Source organism: Mixophyes fleayi, chromosome 1, assembly GCF_038048845.1.
Source record: "Mixophyes fleayi isolate aMixFle1 chromosome 1, aMixFle1.hap1, whole genome shotgun sequence".
NCBI classification, from domain to species: domain Eukaryota; kingdom Metazoa; phylum Chordata; class Amphibia; order Anura; family Limnodynastidae; genus Mixophyes; species Mixophyes fleayi.
The window spans coordinates 146349898-146377443 of NC_134402.1; the positions used below are offsets into that span (position 1 = coordinate 146349898).

Genomic DNA, 27546 nt, shown 5'->3' on the forward strand with positions numbered 1-27546 from the left:
TTTATTTATATAGTGCCAATCCCATTGCGCTGTGCTGTACAGAGAATATGCAATCATCAACATTAGAACTTACATTATATATTCCCTACCGCACACATAGACTAGTGTCCATTTTTGTCTGAATTAAGATACCAGTATGTTTTTTGGACTGTGGGAGGAAAACCACACAAACAAAGGGAGGACATGCAAAGTCCATAAAAATTTTTTTTAAATCCAGTATTTTTATTAAAATTTTTTAAGATATACTTAAAATATATACTTAAATACTTAAAGTCCATAAATTTAGAAGCGGTGATGTGGCTTTTGATAGTTTTACAATCAAAGCAGTACGAGAAGTGGCGGTATGCTTATCACCGTATACTGACACACTTCGACCACTGAATATGCCATGGTTCTATATATTTAATGTGCGTGTGTGTGTTTGTGTATGTATTCCAGATTCCATTAGAACTTCCATTACGACTAACTACAACTCCCGTTCTGCACAGTCACAAACTACATGTGCTATCTCACAAACACGATCGACTATATACTCACTACTACTACTATTACTATAAACCCACATTGCCACTATCATTAGCTCACAGTACCACTATAATTACTCCACATGTGCAACCGTATACTCATGTATTAATCTGCATATTCAACCATATACACCTCTACATTACCACATGCTTAGCACAGTCTCTATTATTACCACATATATGTCACAAAATCTCCTATAGATCACAGTCTATATGCTCCAAATACAGATGCATAGTACCACTATCATTAACACATAATAACACTATCGTTGGTCTAGTTACAAATGCACAGTACTGCTATCATTACTAACACTAAACTCACTGAACCCTCATTCATGTCTTAAGCAATGCCAGTGAAGAGACATATATATACTTTATTGCATAAAGTATGTCCTATTGAAAGTAAAGGCCATCTCAGAGTAAGTGCAGAAATCATTTTACCTTTCCAAATCCAATTTTTGCATGTAACTCCAGAATTAGGCGCATTACAGTGTCCAGCCTCAATTTAGTAAGGGATGCTCCAATCAGCACAAGATAACTCATGAGGAGATACATTTTACTCCCCTGCAGTTGACAATCTCGATGTCCTAACCAATAAAAATAGACGCAGAAGTGCAGAAATGGGTACATGGCATCGTGAAATAGAGAGAGCGTTGCACTTCCATCATCTACTGTGTGATACTTGGTTTGCAGAATTCTATTTAGCTGTGTAACCCTTGTTTGGCTGGGTGTGTGGTGGTATTGTGTTAGGCTGAACTCTTACCTTTTCATAAATTAAGTTAACCAATGAGCTATAGCTCATTCTTTCCTAACTCAGGATTCTGTGGGTCAAAGCAAACAGGTGCCCCTGTAAATGCAGGTTTGCTAGCAGAAGGACAGTAGGGGAAACTGTGTACAGCTACCACTGATCAAAGAATGGGCAAAAGATCATCTTGATGTGAAAAATAAATTATAATGTTTCAATTATTTAATAGTCTATAATTTATAATCTCTTGTCCCTCACTATGAACAATCGACAGCTCAAATTACATTGTTGCATCCTGTTAATTTGCAGTACAAGTTACTTCAGCACATTAATCACTTTGTAATAGTTGTGGGATTCAAGAGCTGACATGCATGTGTTGTGATACTGTCTCTTTCTCTCCCTCTAGTCTTCTACTCTCTGACTTTCGATCCCTTAAATAGCCAAGGATGTATGAATTTCCCTGCCTGCTGACACTCAATATTTGCACTCATGCACTCTGGGATTCTGACTATCTCTAGAGTACTAGTAATTACAGTCTCTCGAAAACTTTTCTGAACTAGCACTTACACTCTCACATCCGACTTACGTTCAGATGAGTTTTGTGATGCTTTACACTATTCTCATCTTATATTTGGCACCTGCGCTGGCTCCATGCTCTGGGGCCTATTTAACATGGCTTGAAATTTTGCCCCAACCTGTCATCGCAGGAAGCAATTTTCCATTAAAGTCATGTTGGGACAGCGTGTCCAATAAGCAGTCAATCCCATTATTTAACACAGGGGAGATCACGGAGGCTGGCGGAGCGGGATCCGAAGATCCCTCTCCTGTTATGCTCTCCTCATGGGTTTGAATGGCTAATTCCATCTTCAGATGGCGTTTGCCATCTGGGTCAAGATTTTCAGAGCTTGATAAATTTGCCCAGACCACAGTCCCCATTGAGTATTATGGGGCCTGCAGTATTATACGGTACTGATGCAGGAAATATCTGTGATACCTCTTACATTAGGCTTTAGTTAACTTACTACTATACTTAAAAGTGCCTAAACCATGCAGAAAAAGACAATTCTGCATAGTTTAAGGCTTGATAAAAAGGCCCCTCTCTCTTTTTTCTTGCGATCTCTCTCAGAACTGACTCAACACTGAACTAACTCTTAATTCCTGACTGCTCTCATGTTTGGGAGCTGATCTCTTGCACCTCCATTCCTCTTGACCCCCCAAGATTGAATTTTCACTCGCTCGTCGAACACATCAAGCACCACATTCTCTCGCACCTCTACATTTACAAAATACATATATATTATAGAACATAAGTCTAATGTTATAGTAATCATAATGATCCGAGCTATGTGAAGATAATTAGATATGGTAAATAGTATGCTGAGTATAGTTATCATTCAACCATGTTTACTGCGTTTGTTTTTTAAAGATTTTTTCAACCACTAAGACTCTTAGTGAATACATAGTAAGAAAAGCAGTCTGATTAATCTGCCCCATGTTAAGTCACAGTTCCAAAATCATTTGAATTAAATCATTCATGGTATGCTATAGAAAAAGAGTATTATGTTAATAATAAAGTAATAATAAAGGCTTGAGTCCAGTTAGCGAATTAACTTTCAGTTTAAGTGAATTAATCATTATTGGCTATTTTACCAGCATCAGTCCTATGACCGTAAGGTGTTTGGTGTAATGTGTAACATGACTTTAGTTAATGATTTATTACTTGTCAGCCTTGATATGCACAATTAAAATGCCTGGTGTTGTATTGCTTAATAAGCATTGCTAAGCAACCAGAATCAGAGAAAACTAGTGAAGTGGGAGCTTCTCTTAGCATTTTTTACACATAATGAAATATATGAATCATTAATCAACATCTGCAATTATCTGTACTTGTTAAACTAAGTTGGAGAGAACAATTAAAAGCGAAAAAGATGCTATGCGAATGTAAATTTGCTTATTTGAAAAAGTCTTTCAAGTGGGATACAGGGAATTATGTTGTATCACAGTAAATTATAGGCATGTGAACACATGCAGTGGAAAGGTTTTTTTCTGGGGACCAGACAATTAGTTGTCTATTTACAAAACGTACTTATTTTGTCCTTGATTGATTAGAATTATGTCTAAGTTTCTCATTGTCTATTTTTTTTTTAATAAGCTTCACTTCCGTGTTTGATCCCTGGTGAGACAATGTCAATTTAGAGCACACACTGAAGATTTATTAATGTGGCTGCTGCAAAGCATATCTTTACTGTGTCCATTGTTCACTGACTACTACCATTAGTACTGATACAGTCTGAGCTGCATCACACATCAATCTCTTTCAGTACTGAACCACCAGTACAGAAAAATGGATAACTAATGACCGCATGTATGTAGTTCCATTGTGCAGATATAAAACATAGAAGGTGAGGGGATGTTTAAAATCTTTTTTTTTTTTTTTCTTCATTTTAATAGTAAATTAAGTACATTTAAAGCATGCATCTGTCATTTTTCTTAGCTGGCCTTCTACAAAGTATTATTTCCTTTTCAAACTCTTTTCAAAATATGGCTAGATACAGGGCCCCAGCTCTCACCATGTCATGGGAAGGCAGCCGGGGAAGTAGGAGGGGACGTTTTTACATTAGACAGAGCTCAGAGGGGCATTCCAAAGACTTCCTGCTCATTACATCATATACCATATGACTGTGGTTGTCATGGTGGTTCATGACACTGTGTAGAATTATAAATCATTAATAGCAGCTTGAAGAAATAAACGAAGGACAAATATTACATACCAATATGTTTCTTAGAAGCTGCCAAAGAAATTATGTTAAAAACACCCCTCTGTTTTGATGGGATTGCTCCATTAGTATTATAACAATTTTCATAAGGAATCCTGTTCTTTCCCTTTTCCCCAACATACCTTTTTACTTCCAAAGGAGGAAAGGGATCAAATATTAAAATTCTGATGTGCAAACATTGATCCTGAAAATGTTTTTTTTGCTGTAAAAGACTTCTACCAAGCACTGATTTATGGTTCTCTTTAGCAACTGGTTTATATTGTCAGCTCTGTGGCAGTAAAGAATCTTAATAAGAGGCGAAGCCTCTAGACTAAGGAGGTGGTACCCGGTTATTGCTGCCTATGCAACGCTGGATGCTCAGGCCCAAGGGCTGGATCAGCAAAGTTAGCCAGGGAACTACATGCACATGTCTGTGCTGATGAGTCATTGATAGGGAACCAACACTTCCTCCATATCTGCAACAATGGACACCAATTCCTTTGGTTAGGGTCAACTGTTTTGCAGTCCACATCCCTAATGGCAAGGGTCAGTGGTACTGGAGTCAGCATCTCTAGTAGTATGGGTCAACGGTATTAGAGCCAGCATCTCTAATGCCAATGGCTGCTTCACCACCGCGCCAAAAGTAAAAGCTCTATCGACAGCCACTTCCACCAATCTGTCTCAATAATAGGGATTAATATGTCAATTGGCATGATTGTATAAAGCATAATTGATAGCAGCATATTCAGACTAAATATTTGCTTTGCCAGTCCCTTGGCCCTGCAGCATTGTTACCCTACTGAACTCTATACTGCTGTCTTTTATCAGGCTCATCAACACTCAGACTAGAAACTGTCAACCTAGAGGTTGCAATTCTTCTCCAGCCATAAGTAAAACAACTGGTAGAAGAGGTGCAGACTCTTCATTCTACACACTTCCCTTCTAAATCTAAACTTCCTGGCAGGACTAGTCATTTTGAAACATGAGAATTTGTTTTTTTAATTCTTAAAACTTTTTGTTTACGTTTTTATTTTTTGGGTCCTATTTTTTCTAACTTTCTTTTTATCTTTTTCTCATTCACTCTTACCTCTTTTTTTTTTTCTCACTCTTTTTCTCATACGCTGTTTGCTTTTTCCACTTTTTGTTCCTACTTTTTACTTTCCTTATCACTTACTATGTTTAGAATTCCCTAACTCCCATTTGTATAAGTCCTAGCAGACTTCTAACATTGCAACATGGTTGATTAATACAGATAGGAATTAGTTTGTTTAGAGGCTGCCTGCAGGTAAGGAGAGCATCGCACTGCTTCATCACAGAGCTGGAAATTTTTGTTGGACATAAAAAGTTGGACCTGGGAACTGCGATCATCCTGCCAGATATGGGACATTTTGGAGGTTTACAGTTGTGATATATGTTTTCTACTAACTACTACAACAATCTTGCCAACAGTCCTTATATTTGTCAATGGGTATTGTCTACCATAAAATGGGTGTGTCTTCATGGGTAATGGATTGTGGACATGGCATCATTTTTTCCAATTTTACACTTGGGTTCAAGAGCTACAGTCTTTGAGTGGATTATATTAACAAAGCAAATATTTTTCCAGTAAACCTTCTGACTTCTTGGCAGGTCCCTTCTATATCATAGCTTTATATTCATAAAAAATTATTGGTAAACAATATTAAAACAAGTCACATGTGTTACTGCCCAATGGCAAAGTGACATTAGTCTATTTGTATACAACCTAATAATGTAATAAAAACATGTTTTTATACATTGTTATGTTGTGTCCAAAATGGGTAATGCAAATAAAGTAATGTAACTAGGTGCTAATTAATTGATCTTATTTAGCTGTGATGCTAATGAAAGAAGTACTGTCAGGTGGAAGTTATTTTGCAAACAGCCAATCAGATAAGGCTAGATAGTACTGCTGATAGTCATCATCACAATGTATATTGGTATCACCCTCCAGCACCCACAAGAGATACACCCCCTGACAGGTGTATTTGCATCAACCTCTTTTTCAGTCACAATTATGTGGAGTCGTCCTTGCTGTACTCGGCCTATGCTTGCTTGCCCCTTCCATCCTCTGTATGTCCTCTCCAGACATAACAATTCGGAAGTTGGATGCGCAAAAATATATACAAGTGTAATCTTATGTTTTTTTGTGTGTGTGTGTAATCACAGTATCAACATTTTTATCTTAAGCAAAACCTCTATATAAGCCCCATGATGGGGATTCCCTGATCACTTACCCAGCTGAGTCACAACTCAAGCCTCATCACACAATTTCCCAACACCTTGTGCACCTCAAATATTTTTATAATGTAGCAAAGTAAACACACTTACATACATCGATTAGTGTTTTTAGTATAGTTTAATTGTGTCTATTTTTTAACAATCTCTTTATTGTACCAGACTGATCTATCTGTCCCATAGTAAGGCACAATATTAATCACAATTATGATGCAGAGACTGGAAGGTAAATATGTCTTCAGCATTATAGGGGATATCCAACTCTTTGTGTGTTTTTAATGCAAACTCATGCATTGTTGGTAGGTATTCCTTCCCCTAGAACTCCATACATCCCAACATGAAAGTCTGTGTATGCTGGACAAAGATGTATAGCCACATCACAATGGGGGAGTGACCTCGCCCCCCAGAGGGCTGCATGGCGCCACAAAGTGCTAGGCTGCCCATTAGATGTCTTCGTTCCCCCAACATTCCCAACCACGGACAACATGTCCCCGGGCAGATCCATAAACTTGGGTCTGTTCCATTGAAATCGGGATGGTTGGTATGGAACTTTATCTTTGCTAGGACACAGTCTATCATTGTATTCTCCAATTATGTTGTCTGGGAAATAAAATGGGGTACATTTATGGAAACTAGTGCAAATGAAAACAGTGTTGTTGGCCATTGCCATTAATGATATTGCAACTGTCATATTTTGAAGTGTAAATTAGAAACTGGAAGCAATCGTCTGGTTGATATGGGCAACACCACAATTTTCATTTGCACCACTTTTTTTTATAAATGACTCTGTATGTTCACAATGACAGTCTAACACATTTAGAATTGTTTCAAAACCATAGCTGGAGAGTGCAATCTTTGGTAGACTTTAACTTAGCAACAACTTTGGTTTCAAGGAGCAGACCCCAACATTCTGTTAGATGAGGGAAGGGTAAGATTTGGTGTAAAAAACAAAGGTTAACAATGACTTGATGCCAGTATTTTGCGAATCTTAATCTTTATATTGCACGTAATGTATTTTTTTTATTTAGTTACTTTTTTAATTTAACATGTGTACAACTCTTGCTAGGTAGGCATGTCTGGCCTGGCCTGGCCCGGCCCCTATTACTTTAAAATGAAAGACCAGGACACCCATGTGATCTAAGGCTTCCTAAGTTCATAATATTCACCCGATACTTTCTTTATGTCCCAAATACACAAACCGTTATACGACTTATTGCCACTTAGGCTGCTAATGTAGCTATATCAAAAGTTTTAATTATAAGCAATGTGAGTTAAACATTTCAGCTGGAAAAAGGGCATTGGCTTGGGAAAACCAGGACTCAGGGGAACCTTAATCTTATCTTATGTGCCATTGTGGTCTAAGTCCCCCAGGGAAAGGAGGGATTACAAATACTAAAAATATGTCTAAGTCGTTTAGCATTTATGATGTCATTTTTATCATTATCCTTCACAAACATTCAATGCTGTTTATTTTAACATGCCTTTCTTTCTCTTCAAAAAAATGGCTAAAACAGGAATGGGTATAGATAATACTGAACACACTGTGATTTTCTACTTTTTGCAAATCATTGAAGTGTTCTGCTTTAGATTCAAATTTATACAGCAGTTCACCTGAGGTTGAGTGATTTAAAACAGTATGCACTGTTATCACTGCTTATGCTCACATTGTAATGCTTCTCTTATTTAGTATACATACCAGAGCATCAGTGTATTAACAGTACAGTCAGTCATATGGCTCCTTGTTCCTCTGCACTGAAACACATGTGCTCTTTTTAAATTATCCATCTCTTCCAGTCTTTGCCACTATTTGCCCTGTAGCACTGGCTGACATTTCATAGAGAGTGAGCTAGCATAAGGGCGTAAAATATATAATTATCGGAAGCGTCTGCTTGTGATTTTCCCATTTCATACTCTTCATGAGGCAGACAGGGGTGTTTGATTCGGAATTATAAGTTTCATTCTTCACTGACCTGTGATTAAAAAAATCTGCCGTTTTAGAAAATAAACTTGACTTTTGCATAATTCAAGTTTCACAATAACTGACAAATATGTTTCCTTCCTACAAACAGTATATATGCAGGACCAATATACCTGTATTTCCTTTAAATAAATGAAACAATAAAATCAAATAGAGTATAAAACCCAGAAGTTTAGTAGTTCATTCTTTTCCAAGCGATGTCTAGAAACAGGCAATGTCTAATTTATATTGACGGCCTCATGTTGAATTAAGGAAAGGATGAAAGCAGCACTTAATATTTGCATAATATGAGCTATCCTAATGTACTTTAACATTTTTCAAATTGACTTTATTGCTGATCTGTTCGCAACACTCATGAGGATAAAACGTATTGCAATGACTAAAGCACAAAGAGGTTTCACTAATGCAGCTGATATGTATGCAGAAGTTTGGCTCACACCGCTTGTCTCGTTGACTTTGATGCCAACTCATATCACAAAGGTTCCCGTCAGCACTGAAATATTCATTAAAAGGGACACTTATATTGCGACCTTACAATTCAGGTAGCTGCTGAGTGCAAATGTAAAATCAGAATATGAACATTCTCAGACAACACTGCCATTGAGGTCACCGGAAACATGGTGTGTTTGTGCATGTGCCTTCAAGATCTAGAGCAGTGTTTCAAACAGGAATACATTTAACTTTTTTTATTAAAAAAAATCTGTACATATAATTGAGGAAGGAAGATACAAAATAACTTCATATTACTATATCGACATTAACTCATTCTTGCAAACTTTTACTCTATTTAATCCACATTACTGATTAATGATAACACACTTTAGTAAAGGACTGAGATTTCAGCAACTAGTAGAGATGAATAAACGTGCAGCAAAATATAACGTGAATTTAGTTTCAGGGCGGCACAGGTCGTTGCAAAGTTACGCTGTTACAATCTTTGAGTTACTCTTTTGCTTCATTGTATTGCACTGTATATTTGTAAATTAACATTTTTGCAGAATGTATAATCTATGCATAGAGTTGCTATCGGGTGTTGTAGGACTTGGAACACTTAAGGCCAAAACGTGCAAAGGGTCATGGCAAAATGTAGAATGGGGAAATTGCACAGTATTTGAAGCTCCTTGCCATCTTTTGTAGAAGGAATGTATGCTTCTGTACCTCCTGGTACTTCTACTGGTTATGCCCTGGGCGCTGTGCTGGGAGCACCAGGGAAGAACATGGTATAAAAGATAATTTTATGTATTGATATGTGTGTGGTATATGATTGATGTACATGGATGTGTATATATATATATATATATATATATATGTTAACCCGTACATGATACTCATGCATTCTAGTCAAATCAAGCTACTTAAGGTGTTAAAAAGGTTCTTGTCATGCATTTGGGCCATAGCCCAGGCCTCAACCACCAACCACTCCCCACTGTCACCCCCGGCAACCAGCAACCACTCCCAACTGTCACTTCTCCTTCAAGAAATATATATATATATTTTTAAAATCTTTATAAACACTTTTGACAATTAACAAATTAAAAACATCTTAGTATACCAAATTTCAGCCCTTTCTGATTTTTTTTTTTTCCACACACACTAAGAATTTAGTAGGTCAGTGTATAACTCCGCCCAGCAGGTGGCGCTGCAGCTTGGTTTTATTTTTTCCACACACACACAGACAGACTAACACACGCCACTAGACATTTATATTATAGATATATATAATATACACACACATATTCACAGGAATCCGACAAGTCTATGCTGAACCATTTAACTGTTTATTAGCAGTTGTCAGGATGGTAAACAGTTCCAGCAATAGAATATGGGGGGTGGGCTACCGCGCTCCCTTTTTGCTATGTAGATAGATATTGCTGCCGGGGGGACAAGGAGCAAAAGGGTAGTCCCAACCCTTGATAGTAACTTGATAAATGGAGAGGATGGTCCCCTATGGCGCAGAGAGGGTAGGTGAGAGTGCTGAAAGTGCTGTATTGTGTAAAGAGATGAACATACATCAACGAGAATAAAGCTCAACATATGGAACCTTTACCTTTTGCACCACAAACTTGTACTCCCGGATTGGCGGATGCGGCATAATGGGAGACTTCATTTAATTTCCTAAAATCGTTGCAACAACGAATACTCCCGTTTGACTTAGCCACTAATACAATGGGGCTATTTCAGTTGCTATTGGATTCCTCAATGACATCAAGGTCCAAAAATGTTTTAATCTCCTGTTTCACAGCTACACATCTAGCTTCAGGAATGTGGTATGGTCTTATTCTCACTACCACCCCTGGAGGTGTAAATATGTTGTGTTCTATGAGCGTGGTATGGCCTGGCACCTCAGAAAACACCTCAAGGTTCCTCTGAACCATTTCGTCAGTCTGTCGTCTCCGCCCTGGGGACAAATCGTCCCTTATGGGAACTTTGTTTTCCTGCACAACTGCGTTTACCAACGCGGCTTGGTGCCAAGGTTTCAGCAAGTTGACATGATATGTCTGAATTTATAATTAACAGGCCCCACAGCCTCAATCACCTCATATGGCTCCTGCCAATGGGTAAAGAGCTTACTATCTTGTGTGGGTACCAGGACCAGAACTTTGTCACCTGGTTGGAAAGTCCTAACTACAGCTGACTTATCGTAGTTTCTTTTTTGTCTCGCCTGTGCCTCATGCATATGTTGCACCAAAGGGGTGATCTTTCCCAATCTGTCATACAACTGGGGCACAAACTGGATCACATTGGGTTCTTTTGGACTCTGTTGCTCCCAGCCCTCCTTGAGAACATCCAAAATGCCCCTAGTCTGCCTGCCATACAATAATTCGAAGGGGCTGAACCCGGTAGATGCTTGAGGCACCTCCCTCACTGCGAACATTAAATAGGGTAATAGCATATCCCAGTCTAGTTTTTCCTGCGCCACTGCCTTCCACACCATATGTTTGAGTGTCCTATTAAAACGTTCAACTAACTCGTCAGCCTGCGGGTGATATACTAATACTAATGTTTACTTTTAACAAACGGCATAGCTCTTTCATTAAACGGGACATAAAGGGAGTACCCTGATCAGTCAAGATTTCTTTGGGGATACTCAACCTGGTACAATTCAGAAGGAGTTCTTTTGCTATTGTATTGCACATTATATTGTGCAAAGGTATAGCCTCAGGATACCTGGTGGCATAGTCCACTATGACCAATACATACTCATGGCCATGGGCCGACTTCTCTAATGGGCCTACCAAATCCATACCAATATGCTCAAAAGGGGTCTGCACCACAGGGATGGGATCTAGCGGGGCCCGATAGTCTGGCTTCAGACAGGTTTTCTGACATACTGGACACGTCCGGCAAAACTTTTTCATTGCCTCATACACTCCTGGCCCATAGAACCTCAGTAATATCTGCTCCCGTGTTTTATCTTCCTCCAAGTGCCCCCACACAGATGTGTATGTGCAGCTTTGAGAACAAGTGATGTATGGATTTGCGGCCCCAACAATTGCTCTACAGTTCTACCCTGTACATTAGCAACTCTATACAACAGATCATTCTTTACCATATAATAGGCAATACCTTCTGCAGGCTTGCTAGCCTTCTCTACCCCATTAATCTCAACCACATTCTTATAAACATTAGCTAAGGTAACATCTCCAAGTTGGTCTCGACCAAAGTCTCTTAGTGGAAACAAGTTAGACAATCCTGCCCAGTCTGAGTCCTCTTTGGGAGGCGTAGCCCCTTCATCCAAGGTCTCGCTAATGAACGATGCCAGGGTGGCGGTTCTGCGTTGGCACTTGTGCAGCTCTCCTTTGTTAATGCTCCCACCTCTTAAAAGGTGTATTTTACTGAATTGTCTGGTTCAGGTTTCGTAGTAGATCCTGGTACTTTCCATTTTCTGTTCCCTCAAGCTCCTCAATCAAGGCTGGACTTTCGGGCGGTGCTTCAATTGCGGACGTGCCTGGCTGGATTCGCTCCCGGAGGATCTACTTGAACAGCGGAAAGTCTCTGCCCAGGGTTAAAGGGTATGGCAATTTTTGGGCATCGGCCGCTACCACTGTCACTGTCTGTCCATTCACAGTAACAGACAAAAGAGTCCTGTCATATTCCTCGGCAGTCCCATGGACACAGAGTACCTTAACTTTGGGCAGATTATGTGTCAGTTTCTCTGGTAATATGGAGCTGGACAAGCCTTTTTTAGGAGCTCTGTAAGAGGAGCAGACCTAGTGGAAAAAGTTATAAAATGTCTTCCATTTCCACAGGAGTTTATGCTGGGAAATGAAACCTAGCACCTCTCAGCATTCAGGTAAACAACAAAAGTTTCTGGACCACACCCAATTCACCACTAAGTGACCCACAAGGCGTGGTACTACAATTACCCAAAAAATTAATTTTGTTTTTAAACCCCCTTTTTTTTCCAGCTAACGTGCTTAAAAACGTTCACTGGTAAATAGCAAACAAACCACACCCAACTCACAGTTTGAAGCTTTAATAAGTGTGGCACTACAATAACCAGCAGTGTTTAACTTCTGCTTTCTTTTGCAACCAAAACAGCTGCTAATCAGTTCCCAGTATAAAGGTTTGTCTCTTCACAGTAACACATTTGAAACAAAGCATTACAACAGTTTGATGTATTATAGTGGTTTTTAACAGACTCCACTCACCACCCTTGCGTCTGGAGGCTGGGAAGACGGCTGTGTTTTAGCTGTCCTACAGATCCCATGATGACACCACTTGTGAGAAAGTACAGCATTCACAGGAATCCAACACAAGTATGCTGAACCATTTAACTATTTTTTTAGCAGTAGTCAGTATGGTAAACAGTTCCAGCAATGGTACAACAGTCATCCAGAAACAGTAACACAATAATCCCCACCACCTACATCTGGCTAGACATAACTTCCTGTCTGCAAGTCAGCCACTTACTGGCATCAGTGGTCCCACCCACACATACAGTGCCCGTATCCTCCACCCCAGCACTACAACAACTCACAGCAAAGCAAACCGATTACACCCATGTGGAACACCTGTGTGTGTATGTGCTAAAAGATTAACCTAGGGAAAACTTAACCCTGGCTGCAGCCTGCTGCTGCAGGCTAACTGTGTTCCTACCTGTTCCCTTATAGGGGAGCTGTGGCAAATATCCCTCTTTGCCACAATATATATACCGTATATACTCGAGTATAAGCCGAGTTTTTTAGCACATTTTTTTGTGCTGAAAAAGCCCCCCTCGGCTTATACTCGAGTGAGGGTTGTCCCGCCCATTTAAAAAATGATTTTTGGTCTGAGAAAGCCGCCGTACAACTGTGATTGCTGTGCTGGGTTTCCGTGCGTCTAGTGGGCTACAGCATCGCTACATCACTGGCTGACCCTACTGCATGTCCACCACCACCGATAGCGAGATCATTACAGACGCAGATTCCACTTACCTCAGGTAATTATACAACCACCGCTAGAAACACAGGAGTCACTCAGACTACAGTGCGCACTCCCCCAGTGCTTATCCGGTTACACCATCGCTACCAACAGAGTCCACATAACAGGCGTTATCTCTTCCCCACTCAGGTAATTATACAGTCTGCACAAAGAGGTACACAGGGGCAAGACGCTGCGTTCCACCAGCTCCCAACTCATATCACACAACGATCACCATTAACTTTGGAACTTTTATTCCTGGTCGTATTAATACAGGATTTCATGCAATCCACCATCAGGATCCACACACCACTGTATATATCTCCCCTCTCGGGGATTCAAGGTTCCAGCTCACTTACTGCAGACAGCCTATTATTTATAGTACAAAACCTGTTCAGCACATGGAAATAGCTGCTGCATTTCCCACCCTAGGCTTATAATCGAGTCAATAAGTTTTCCCATTTTTTTTTTGGTAAAAATAGGTGCCTCGGCTTATATTCGGGTCGACTTATACTCGAGTATATACGGTGTATATATATATATATAAATCATTCAGCCCAAACTGAGTCCCTTTACATTTGTGTAACATGTCAGAATTGCCTACATTTGAGACCAGCCCTTTGGTAGATCCAAGAGGGGATATTGAGGGGGCAAGTAAGTAATATATAACTGTTGGATTATTAATATAAATAATAGGAAACAAAACAATGATATGCAAAGATAGTTCCGCCCTTACTCCTTTGCTACTCTAAGTCCAGGCTAATGTGACCTTTCCACCAATCCAGGCGTGAGAGAGATACATTTTGGCAGTTATGGGATAAGTGAGAAACTAGTTCAGTCTTTGTGCAGAGACTTTACCATATATAAGATGTGAACCATAGATAATTAGTTTTTTTATCTGCTGTCAGTAGGTTATATTTCTGTACAGAAGGGCGTGTCTATAATCTTATGATTTAAATGTATCTTTTGAAAATGGAAATTATGAATATATTCTGGTTATTCTGGATGGAAAGGTGTAAACAGCAGCTTCAGTACAGTATCACTTCTTTAAATAACTACTAACACATGGTAATAACCCAGCATTTTATTAAAGCACAGCCAGACAACATACACTTATCCCATAATGTCTGACAATTCATTTGCACTTGATGAGGCAGTAACAGAATAAAACAGAGTGATGTGAAATCAAATTCTCTTCCTTTTTTAGAAAATTGCCCCTAATACATTTTTGCCAGTATTCAACATAAGAAATGTTTTTTATTCTGTCATACATTAATCTTCCTCTTCTTTTTTACAATACAGTAATTAAATGTGAATAGAAAATGAACAAGACACTATTAGATTCAGTTTATGTATGCTAAACAAATGAGATGATAGTCTTCACATAAACAATTAGATAGCTGTGGGAAATGGAAGTCAATGAACTGTAGTAAATTAAATGTTTTGTCACTGGGTGTCTGAAATATAAAGCTTTGATTCCATTGGGGCTCTTGAAAAGATGGACGTTCAACACTAGATTTTTCCTAGTGTGAAGTATTAAATGCTTTTTGTTGCCGTCTAATTCAGTCGTTTTTTTTTCCCTATTTTGTATGGTTTACTTTCAACCCTAATGTCCTAACGTATTTTGCATTTTTAAAAAACAAATTTGATACAGTTATACATTAAATGCGTTCAACATTTCAATTTTTAATTTATTAAAATTATTACTCCCAATCAGCAAGAAATAAATGAACAACGTCTTTTGATAACAGTCAAGGGACATGTGTATACGGTGTCAGTGACCTATTTTCATTGTTGATGCCCTCCATCACATGATAGTCATGTGCACATTAATGTTTAGTTGTTGGTGTTTTATAAATGTCTGTGCTTTTAATTTCAAATTCCTAACACATTAATCAAAGTATACTGATATTGTCCATGCTTACTATCCTTTCCATAAAACTGTGATATATAATGTGATCCCAAGCAGGAATTAGATTAATCATAACTAATGAAGTAAGATGTTAACACGTATTAGTTTAATTAAAGATGATTGTAATAGCGAGTGCATGTATACAGTTCTGCCACTTAATTATGTCTAAATACACTGCAACCATGTAAGGTGTATGTTTTCCAGTTTAATATATAATTGATATTTATAATTGCTATACTTTTGCAACAATTATATTGACTTATATTAATACTTTGTATGCCTTACGGTTAAACTTTTAATCAAAGCAGTTTGAATTGAATTGGAATACTTAATTGATTATTATTGATTAAATCTATTGTTACTAGTTTTCACATATGGAACAACTCCTTCTTTTGCATATCTCCCACATATTCTGATTTAGTGACTGCACCACCAATCGCAGCTCTGTTCCAACTGCTGGGAATTTGGGACTTACAATGGGGAGCACCTGCCGTGTACCTACCAGTGGAGCACACAACAATTTAAGCTGATGAGAGGTGGATTGGGGGCAGCCTAGTGCTTTGGATGCACTAGTCATGCCCCGAGGTGATGGTTTTACAGAGGGACAATTATAAGCAATAAGTAATATACATTGGATAATCCTCCTACTGCTGTTGAATATAATTATATTACATATCTCCCTGTCTCTTTCTTTGTGACAGGGGTCATGGTTATGTAATGATGGGGACATGGGCAAAATAAGATGGGGGTGTGGCCACACCAGAAGCTTGCTAAATTTCCTTTTAAAAATGATATCTGAAAAGATCACTGTGTGATAAAAACTGAACTGTTGCAAATACGTTGTCTATCCTATCTGTAATGCATAGTACACTGATAGACGGCTGCTGAATATGTCTCATCCTTCTCATTTTCTTACTTGAGCCACTGACATTAAAAGAATATTTCAGCAGGACTTGAAGGAAAGTTATAAAAAAAAAAGATAAGTATCAAAAACATAAGCAACTAACAGCAAGCATGATATGTTGTTAATTTATTATGTCCAACTGAATCAAAAAATGAAATAGTATATTATAATATGCACTTTATTCTTATACTGTCAAGTTGCAAGATGGATTTTGGATTGTGAAATAGATACCATATGATATTAAACACATAGGAGAGCACTGATAACTTAGCAGGTTGTACAGCTATAGCTAAATGCTAGCATATCTTACTAATGTATGTTATTTATTTATTAATCAAAATATGATTACTTTTCTTACCCTCAGGCCCAGGAGCCTATAACCTAGTGTTGAAACCAGTCATTCAAACTTCACCGACTGTTCCTAGAGAAGAACGTTTCAAAGACCCAAAGGAGATTACACCCGGTCCTGGATGCTATGAGGTACCACATAATGTAATATTGATTTACAGTGCAGATTAGTCATCTATGTATATTTTATTGAATTGAATATGACCTTGTGTGAAATAGATGTTCTTGATACATCTTAGAACAGAGGAACTCAGCTTTCCATACACATTAAAATAAATTCATTGAAATGACATTTTGGTAATTATTGTGATGTGTTTCAGCATGTAGGGTACATTTTGACAATGTTTATTGTAATGATCTCAGTATGTGGGGTACATTTTACCTATATGTACTGTAAGGCAAACTTACTATTGTAAATGTTTATTTTCTATTGTGAATTAATGGGATTACTGTGGTTACAATGTACTGAATCAGAACTGTGTGGTTGGCATGCTGGAGAGCGATCATGTGTGATTGGCTCTCTGTTCTCAAGGGAGGTGCGTCAACTGAAACTGACAGTTAGTTGGCTGGATGCAGACTGTCAGTAAATGTTATGAGAAGTCTATTGTGATAATCTTAATTTTGTTTCTATTGGTTATGTTTTAGGAAAACATTCTTGTAATAGTGTATCTATCTTTAAGTATGTTACCAAAGACAAGAAAAATGTTTTTATCCCATTCATTAGTCATTTTTATGTACGGTATGAACCCTTCTACTGGTTAACACATATCACAAGAATAGTATAATTTAGAAGCTTGAACTGGTGCTTCCCTTGTGATATAGATCATTCTTAAATTATTATTTTCTATTATTTTTCTCTGCTTGTTTATCTATTATAATATTTGCTTGGTGTTTTTTACATTTGAACAGTTTATGCTATGGTTTAACTTCTAATTAGAAGTTTATTCAAAGTTACTTGAAAGTAAAGATAAACGTACTCAGAAATGTTGCTTTACTCTTTTAGTATTCCTGTTCTAATTAGTCATTCAAATAATACCTTCAATTTCTTTAACTTCTCTCTCTAAATGTTTACTTTTAGTTTCTCTGAGAGTTCACCCTGGGGTATGTAATTACCTATTTAAAAAGCTTCCAGAATCAATGAAGAAAAAATATTAACCTTTGTATGGAATTTGCAATGATACAAATGTCAGTACCATCTCATAAAAATGCACAAGCAGGTTGGGGATAATTATGCTAATATAGGCATTACAAATCGCTTAATGTTCTATTGCAGCCATACAGTAGCTTAGTTTTAACTGATTATGCAACTCTTTCTAATCGCAAAGTATATTCTATGTTCAATACTGTATTTTGTTACATTGTCATGTAACAATTTTAGAATTTTAATATCTCGTAAACATGGACGTTAAAGTCGTGTAATTGCGCCCTAATGCTAATAGTTCAAAAAATAATTTAAGCAAATGGACTTCTGACAATAGTTTGCTTTGCGCCAATTTAAACTTTACCTGCAGCGCTTCCAAGCATTAACGCTTGTTAAATTATAATGTAGTTGTATTAGAATGCTCGTTAAGTACACAATACTGCCAGGAGGCATCATGAAAAGTCTTAGAATACTCTGTTAAAGGGATAGACAAAGTACAAGGATTGCAAACTCTGAGATTAGCTCTTTTGGATATACAGTATAGTTATGAGACATAATAATTGTGATTACAGTCGTTTACAAAAAATGTTATGCTATAATCATAATAAAATTTGAGGGTTTACCATGGTAATCCTGTCCTGTTTATAGGAATTGTTTCAAAAGTATTGGACAACAGAAATATTTAGAAATGTGCACTTAAATGGCTTTTCTGTCCGCATTGTGAGCCTCATGCAGAGTTGGCTCCCCAAATTGAAATGGCAAATTGTGCACTATAAAAGCCACAATTGCGGCCATGTGCAAAGCTGCAACAATCTTACGATTCACACAGCTTGGTACTAGCAGCATATGCTCTTGGTTTATGGTAGACACCCATGTTTTTGTTTACTTATTTTATGTGCAACAAATGCGTTCGCTATTAGGCATCAATAAAACTTTTAAAAGCTCTCTAATACAGTAGAACCAATCCCTTGTTTCGTGAACAAGAAAAAAAAGCTTAATCACACACGCAAATCATAATATCCTATATGTATCAACAATGAAGAAAAGCCCCTTTCAGCACCAGTGGAGCATTTGCAGACAGCCAATCACAAGCGGTTTGCTTGTGATGATAAGAACCCCCTATTTGCACCTGCTTTTGACCACCCGCAAATAATACGGCTTTGTGAGCCATATATGTGTCCGAATCCCGGCCTACATCTGTTCACAATTACTGTACTCTGCCTATGTTAGTCTGCCCCCCTTTGTCCAGCTTTCCAGGCACGTGCTGGTGTAAGTGCCAGGATCATGCAACTCTGATTGGGTGCACTTACATGTCATAACTTTTCTGGGCATGCGCAGATCAATTTCTTGGAGGATATGCTATGAAAATTGGCATAGTACTCACTCTGCACCAGCACTCTCTGTGCCTATAAAATCAATATGTCATAACAGTGTTTTATTGCCTAACATGCATTTTATGGAGTTCAGGCAGCATGACTTCCCTCAGTTCATACAAGAGAGATTTTCACCCAGTGCCACATGTAAAAAATTAGTTATAAAAATACAATCATATGAAAAATTATTATCATTTATCCTTATTGTATCTTTCCCCTTTCGTTCATCTGTCTGTTTTTCATACAGTTTCACTCATATTCACTAATATATTAGAATGTATGTTTATTTTAATGCAGCAAAACCACATGAAAAAATATCTAAAAAAAAATCTAAAACCGATGATTTCATGTAGTTTGATACATTTAAAGAAATAATCCAAAATGGCAAGTGATAACTTTCTTTATTTTATGACTCTACACTGGCGAATAGATCAGTTCATATCTTGCTGTTACTGCTTTGTTCCTTCATCACTACCATGTTCAACTGTTAATATATTTCCCCATCACCCAATTCCATTTCAACATTTAATGAAAAGCCCTAAAAGCCTAAAAAAATATATACTATAGGAAAGAGGTGCCAACATATGAGTGAAGTCAAAGGCACATATCATTGAGAACTAACATGTTGTTGCCCTTTAAAGAAGAGCTACTTGAAGTGTAACTGCTGCATTGCCCACATGGGGTCAAAGGCTTTATGTGTGGGCATCTATTTAAAGTAAAGGCCATCAAAGGTCCATTCAACGGAGAACGTATCTTGGCATTCTACTAAAATAAAGGATATAAATGTCTGAACCTTTACATCAGGGTCCAGGGGTCTACTGAGCTTACTCCTTTTAGACCTTCCTCTTCCCAGATTTATTGTTTGTATTCCTCTTACCTTTGATTCTCATAATAAAAAACAATGAGGGTAATAAAAAAAATTGATGTAGAAAGCAAATGGGGGAGTAACTTGCCATAAGGGGGATGAAACTAATAGAGTAGCTGCTCACGGTAAAGAAATAGTCATCCTTTGCTAGGATAGTTATTACTGTGCAAATGTTATATTTTCTAATTTTTCCTCATAAATATAACTTTGGCTCTTCAGATTCTGTTTGCATTTAAATTGATAAATGTCACTGGAAAAAAAAATAACATTTCACAAGATTGGCAACATTCAGTGTCAGTACGCAAAGAGCTGCATGTTATTTTCAACTATCATTTCAGACTGACAGAACACATCTTGCTTCTAATGGTTTCAGTAACCTATATAAGATATCTGATGCATTTTATGTGAGTCAGACAAATTTGCTTCCATAATGTAACTGAATGTTAGATTCTATTATTTTCTCCTTCCTTTATACAAGCTTTTATTTAATAATAGCTTATTGACATTTTCAGAAACATGTTAAAATTAAGATATATTCACTAGTATTTAAACATATTTGATATATTCTTGATAAATTCAAATTCGTTTAGCATTTAATTACTGAAAAAAAATGTAATAATCATATTTCATTCTGTAGGCAAAGCAATCATAAAATGCATAAGCCAATTGAATCTATATATTGAATTATTATGAAGTAATTAGCATTTGCAGACAATATCTAACAAGACAATATTTAATTAAACAAATTTGTGCAATTGATAAACATATTTATAAATTAATTTAGTAAAGTATGCTACAATATAGTCAATTCTCATTTCTATTAAATGAGTATAGTATAAATGTAACTGCAATCCAGCTCTAGCATGGCTGGCAGGCAGAAAATACAATACAATGTGGGTTCTGCAAAGCCTTTTTTGTGGACCTCAACTTCTCTCAGAACCACCATTGAGATGTTGGGCCTGTTTGTAAAATGCAGGTTATTCAGGCATAAGCATACTCAACTACAAGTGGATCTGAAGAGAAGTGTCTTGTTGAATATGGGTATAGGTATGATCTGCTCTGATAGACAATACACAGGAGGATACAGCCAATACATATTCAAAATAGAAAGTGCCACCATAATGCTTAGAGAAATAGAGAAAATTAATTATTGTCACCTGTTAACAATATACTTGGGACAGGATGGATCGCCTATGCCACCCTGTCTGTTGTTACTGGGAACCGGCTAGGCTTACTTTGCCACTGTTCCCTTTCGTTATCCAAAATGCACACTCTTGCTGCAGTAGAAGGGGCTTACACGAGCTGCCACCAGTGGACTCCTTACCGGCATCCAGAACCGGGTTTCTTCTGGGTAACTGATGCTGCTAGCTTACCTCGTTGCTGGTGTACCTGGGCTGGTACTCCTGACCTCTTCCTATGGATCAGGATTGCTGTGAATGGATCCCCCCTGGCCTATCACACTGACCAGAACTGCATGGGTAGCAGGCAGAGCGGTGGTACTGGAAAAGCTTGGGTCCAAACCCAAGCCAGAGAGACAGCCGGAGAATGGATTAGATTTTGGGTCTAATCTACAGATCACAGGAATACAGCAATATTGAAGATGTTTTCAAGCAGGTCTTGAAGCAAGATGTTTATTTGCTCTCACACTGGTTGAAGGTACCAGTGTGATCAGGTCAGATGAAAATCAGAAGAACAAGTTTCAAATACAAGCTAGTACCTTTTATACAGTTCAGACACAGGCTATTTTTAGCATCAGGACGTAACCTATTTACACAAACATGAATTTACATGCATTGCAAAGCTTCAAAATTTGCGCTTATCTATGAAATTCACTCTGGACAAATGGCCACACAGTAACGACCTCCTGCTGGGCCTTTGGCCAGAGCAGGCATGACACTTCATCACAAAACTTCATTAGCAAATCCTGCTGTAAGACTCCCTTCCACATATGCCTAATTGGAGGTTTCCACTAGCAACCTTACAAATCCCAAACAATGACAATTCCATACAAAACACATCCCAATACATAAAAGACCTCCATCCCCAAAAGCCTATTGTATTAGATATATGCATCAGAAATAAGGCATATCCTTTAGTAAGGTTAAAACAGGAAAAATGAGTTTCTACCCTTGTCTCAGAAATAACGATTTCCTATCTCAGAATATATACAATATAAAAAAATAAGTGCATATGCAATTATATAAATAAGCGCTCTGCGCTATTTCCTTTAAATAAATTCATACCAGAAGTTATATATCAGTGATCCAGTCACAATAGCCATTAAGGAAAAATCATTAAAAAAGAAAAGGCTTTTTTTTTCTATGAAATACATTCATCAGGACATTATTAATGTCTACTGTACAAAAAAAGGATTTTTACAGTTGCTCTTCCTCATATGTTCTAGCATACATACTCAATCATCATCACTATCACTCGGCACTAACACCTGTCCTGGTGCAAGCGATATGGCAGAGATGTCTGAAGCTTGAATCAGGGGCTGCTGCGTGTGTTTGAGTTTAGCATGCTCTTATTGTACATTGACTACATACATATGCCCATTCTCCTACCCGTTCCGTGCATGAAATCTTAGCCTGTCTTAATTTTCATTGGCAAATAGTTTCTGGACATGCACAGAGCAATTTCACGCAAAATATGGCAAATATTGGCATTTACTTTTCTTAATGAATCAGGCCTATAATGTTTAAATTAAGCAAGGTAGGAGACATATATAACAAATTGGCAATGTATATTTAATAACTGTTCTATGTAAGCTAAATGGCAGAGTTTTTGTATAGTTATCATTTGGGTAATATCATACCGTAGGCTAGGTACACACTAGCCTGATGATTGCACGAAAAATCTCCAATCAGCCGACATACAACTGTTTGGTCAGATATTGTGTGAGTGTGTATAGTGACACGATGATCTAAAGTCGTCCCAAAGTGGCGATCATCATTTCATTTGGTTGGTCGTACTGTTTAATATTTTCTGACCAATTATTAACTGATCATATAGTGTGAATGCACTCATGCTCACCATCTGCATAGAGTTTACAGAGTCCTATTTTCAGCCGATGCTAGTGATGAATGTCCCGGTGAATAAAAGTAGAGAGTGCTGTAGAAGGAATAATTCATTTGTTCGTTCTGAGACAGAAGTTTTGTATTAGAGTAACAGAAGCTAACGGAATTTGTTAGGACATGTGTACAGCTACAACAAGGCATTTTAATCAGTTGGACAATGTGACAAGAATGACTGAATGAATGAATGAATAAATATTGTGCTGTCATTCTCTGAAGACTAGAGGATCAGATGAAGGACCAGATGAAAAGCACAGATCTGAAGGTAAATCATGTCAGTGTGTACGCATGAATTGCCAGACTGATAGGACCTTCAGTCGTAGGTAGACCTTCAGTCGTAGGTAGAATTGTTTGAGATAACAGGTCAGTTTTAAAATTCTTTAGTGTGTACCTAGCCTTAGATGGTAAAATGTGCATTGTTAACATCCAACAGTCAACATCCTATTGTGTAGTGAGCAGCCTGGCTGTTGCACAGTTTACACAACCATAGGAGGTCCTGCTAGTCCTGATGGAAATTGAATAGCAAACTCTCTGTCAGTGTAATTAATAACACAATGTATTGAAAGTCAAGAGGGTATTGTGTTGTGTGCTGTTTATAGAAGAGATTGTATTGCACAACTGTAATGTCAGCATGCCTATCAGAACCTTTTAATTGAACAAGTTAAATCAAAGTGTGAGTCCTTGATAGAGTAAAAAGAGTTTAATTCTTTTATCCAGGTGTACATCTTGATGGTAAAAGTGGATATTGGGAGTAAAGGAGTGTTGGATTACTGAGACTTTGCCCTGTCTCTTGTTGGACTATAGGTACCCACCTAGAAAATAAACTACTGTCTATTAAAGACTGTTGCCACTCCATTGCCACAATTTGCTACTTAATAAAGTACTGTTGTATCTTCATCTGTCATCAGCTTGAGTAATCAAAAAAACCCATATCCTCACATTTCTTACATCTGACGTATGGTGCAAATGCTACTGTTGCTTTGAGATGTAAATGCATTTTTTTCGATGCATCTTTTCCAAAATATGTTTGGAGATTTAATGTGTCCAACTCTAAATGAACAAATATGTCTCATACCCATGGTAGTAATTCACGAGTTTTACTTGCATATGGAAGAGACACAATATTTATTTAATTTTCCTGGTACCCACTGGTCAAAAGCACAAGATCAGGCCCAATACTATGTAGCACGGAGTGAAACCAATGCTAAGTAGCACAGACCTTTACAGAACATTTCTTTAAACATATACTGACAATCAAGATACTCAAACCGCCTGTGAATTGAGCCATCTCGCCACTCTTTTTCATGGCTCTTTTTACTATGCATTTTCCAATTCTATGCAAAGCCACAGTGTCAAGGATAAGCCTCTCTAGCTACTTCCTGATTTAATAGATTATCACATATTCACACAGTCAGAAAATATATCGCATCTATTTTGTCAAGAAAATCTATCCTAACTCCCTTTACCAGTCACAAACCGCACTTTGCGCACTCGTGACTTGGAAGTTTTTACTGTATGGGGTTACACACAATCCCACCACTCAATCCTCTGCTCACCTATCACACAGGCTACAGATTTGCTGAATCACCCCAAACAGCGGTCACACAACTACACCCACTTTGGTCTTGCCACCACCTATTGAATACGGGCAATAGGACCCCAAAATCCTGTCCCACACTGGCACTCAATGAGCACTCCTTGTTAAACTCAGTTAGCAAGGCACCAGCAATCAAAGGCTTAACCCCTCAAGGCTCTAAGACACAAATGTACATGCAGGCACACACTAAGCTTGGTATACAAATGCATTCACAATTCACACCTCAACAATGAAAGGTTTTAGCATGGTCATGCAATCTTATCTCTTCTACATAGGCAATAAATTAATTTAAAGCAATAAGGACCAAACTATTAAATTGTTAGGTTAAATATACAAAAGGTATAATGCTTGCAGAGAATAAAACCAAGGAGATAAAGATTTGACATACCAATAAAAAATTGCAAACAGTTATAAAAACAAATGGGAAGAAGGAACAGAGCATCACTTACGTATAATAATCTGTATGCCTGGGGGTAGGCAGAAAAGATGGACAGTCCTTTAATTAGATTAATCCCCAAGAAACTGGCAATTTGCCCCTTCCCAACACAGGTTTTTTAAGCAAAACTAAATGGGAAGGTCTTCACAGGGTCAGCATTAAGGCTAATAGGGGGGCAGGGATGTCCAGTGGGTGACACTATAGTTTGCTCACAAATATTCCAAAAGTTTTGACCTTTGGTAACTCTCCACAGATATATCCCAGAGACATAACTCCCCCTTCAATAAACTGGTCATAATCTCCCACACATTTAAATACCAAACATGATGGAATTATAACAATGTGACATACCTTTCCCAAAAACGTGATTATAGCTTTTCACGATACCAGTAGTACCTGTAATTCACAACCCTGGTCTGATTTCTGCTCCTCAGTATGGAGTACCACACAGATTTCCCAAAATATGAAATTTGAAGACATCTTCTTTGAAGTTCATATTTCTATATACCTGTATAGGCAGCATTCAAGCTGTCTTTGTCTGCAAGATTTTCATCTAGGCATATGGCTCTCTATTTTACAACTAGTGGTTCTTTTGTGTTTACACTACTTATTGAAAGGAGGTCAATTAGGAAGTGGAATACAGGATCAAAACAATGGATGTCTAGGATCTGCATATCTTAAGCAAGTCTCCTCACAAAGGGTCTGCTCAACCTAATTACCTTTTACTGGGCTAATTTACCAAATGTTTTAAAAAGGAAACAAACATTTATCTGAGGGGAAAATCAGGTTCATTTCTATGTATTAATGCATTATTTTATTTGGGCCCTGACATTTAATATTCTATTTCATCAAATCAGATTTATGCTCTCATCCTGACACTAAGCTTGATTGATAAAGTTTGGGATTTGTATTTTTATTATGAAAAATAATCAAGACGATGGTGACTAAAGTGTCGCTTTGAAGACCAGTGAGTTTGCAGTGGTTTACCCATTCATAATTCATACAATTTTGAAACCACCAAAACAAAAATGATGAAAACCAGCAGTTGAACAAACCGCTGATATATCTGCCCCCAAGTCAGGGCTTTCAGTTCCCTGAGCATGTGTGACCCGGATGATTGGGTCATAAATGAATAGATCTCTTGCGACTAGTAGAGCGATGCCAGATTTTTTAACACTGCAACTAAGTCATTGTTATCGCTACTTGTTAATAAATAGACCCCACTGTCCTAAAGATGTGGGATAAGTGTCAGCTCTCTGTAGTAAATTAGGAAAGAGATACTTTACGTTTTAACAGAACTGCAGTGGAAAGTTAGCTTAACACAAGTATTTTACCTGCATAGTTCTGTAAATGTATCTGTAAATGTAAATACTATATTTTAGGCAATTGATTTTCTCAAGGTTACACATTTCCATTAAGTATAAAGCAGTACAGCCAAAAACATTTATTAGACAAAGCTTTAAGACAGTCCTTGTTCTGTAGAAACCTGCATCAATATCAAAGTGACCAATAAGCTGATAAAATGTGAATGTGAAGTATGTGGTGTGTGAATGTCACCTTTTATTAAGAGATGAATCAACATGTAGCATCATTTTCACGAACACGCTCCCAGCTGCTGTGACCTTGGGGAGTGTTTGCTGTATGAGGTCACACGATTCCAGACCGCAGTCTCTCTATACCTATCACACAGGTTATAGACCTACTGAATCGCCCCCAAACAGCGCTCACACCTCACACACTTCAGGTTTGCCAGTAGCTATTGAACACGGGCAATAGGACCCCAATTTACTGTCCATCACTGGCACACAAGGCTTCTAGCTGCTCACAGACTAGCAAGACCCACACCAGCAAACAAATGGTTAACTCTTCACACCTTCAGAATGTTACATAAATGTAAATGCAAGCACACACAGCTTGTTAATCAAATGTATCAACAAATCACTCACTGGTATACAAAGGGTTAACTTGGCCGAGCTATTTTCTTCTTAACAGGTTAATGGTTTCGTTAGAGTATCAAGTACGCAACATATTAAATTATAGATTTAATACACCAAAGTACAGGGCATACAGATATAAAAAATGATTAATAAACAATTAATAGATTGAGATAACATACACAAGCAAAACAGTTTAAAATAAAAGGGGTTACCTTCAGAGTGTCACTTACATGAATTGCATACTCTGTGCCATGGAAAATTGGCAAGGTAGATGGACAGCTTGTCAATGTGAAT

At 37.7% G+C, this 27546-nt stretch overlaps 1 protein-coding gene across 1 annotated transcript in view; it reads left to right on the forward strand.

The window, feature by feature from the left end:
- The window catches only part of STPG2 (sperm tail PG-rich repeat containing 2), a 629437-nt gene that overhangs the window by 374757 nt on the left and 227134 nt on the right, over window positions 1-27546 (forward strand). The window contains exon 12 of the mRNA XM_075201509.1: window positions 16843-16958. Coding sequence (XP_075057610.1) covers window positions 16843-16958 — 116 coding nt within the window. The remainder of the gene's footprint in view (window positions 1-16842; window positions 16959-27546) is intronic.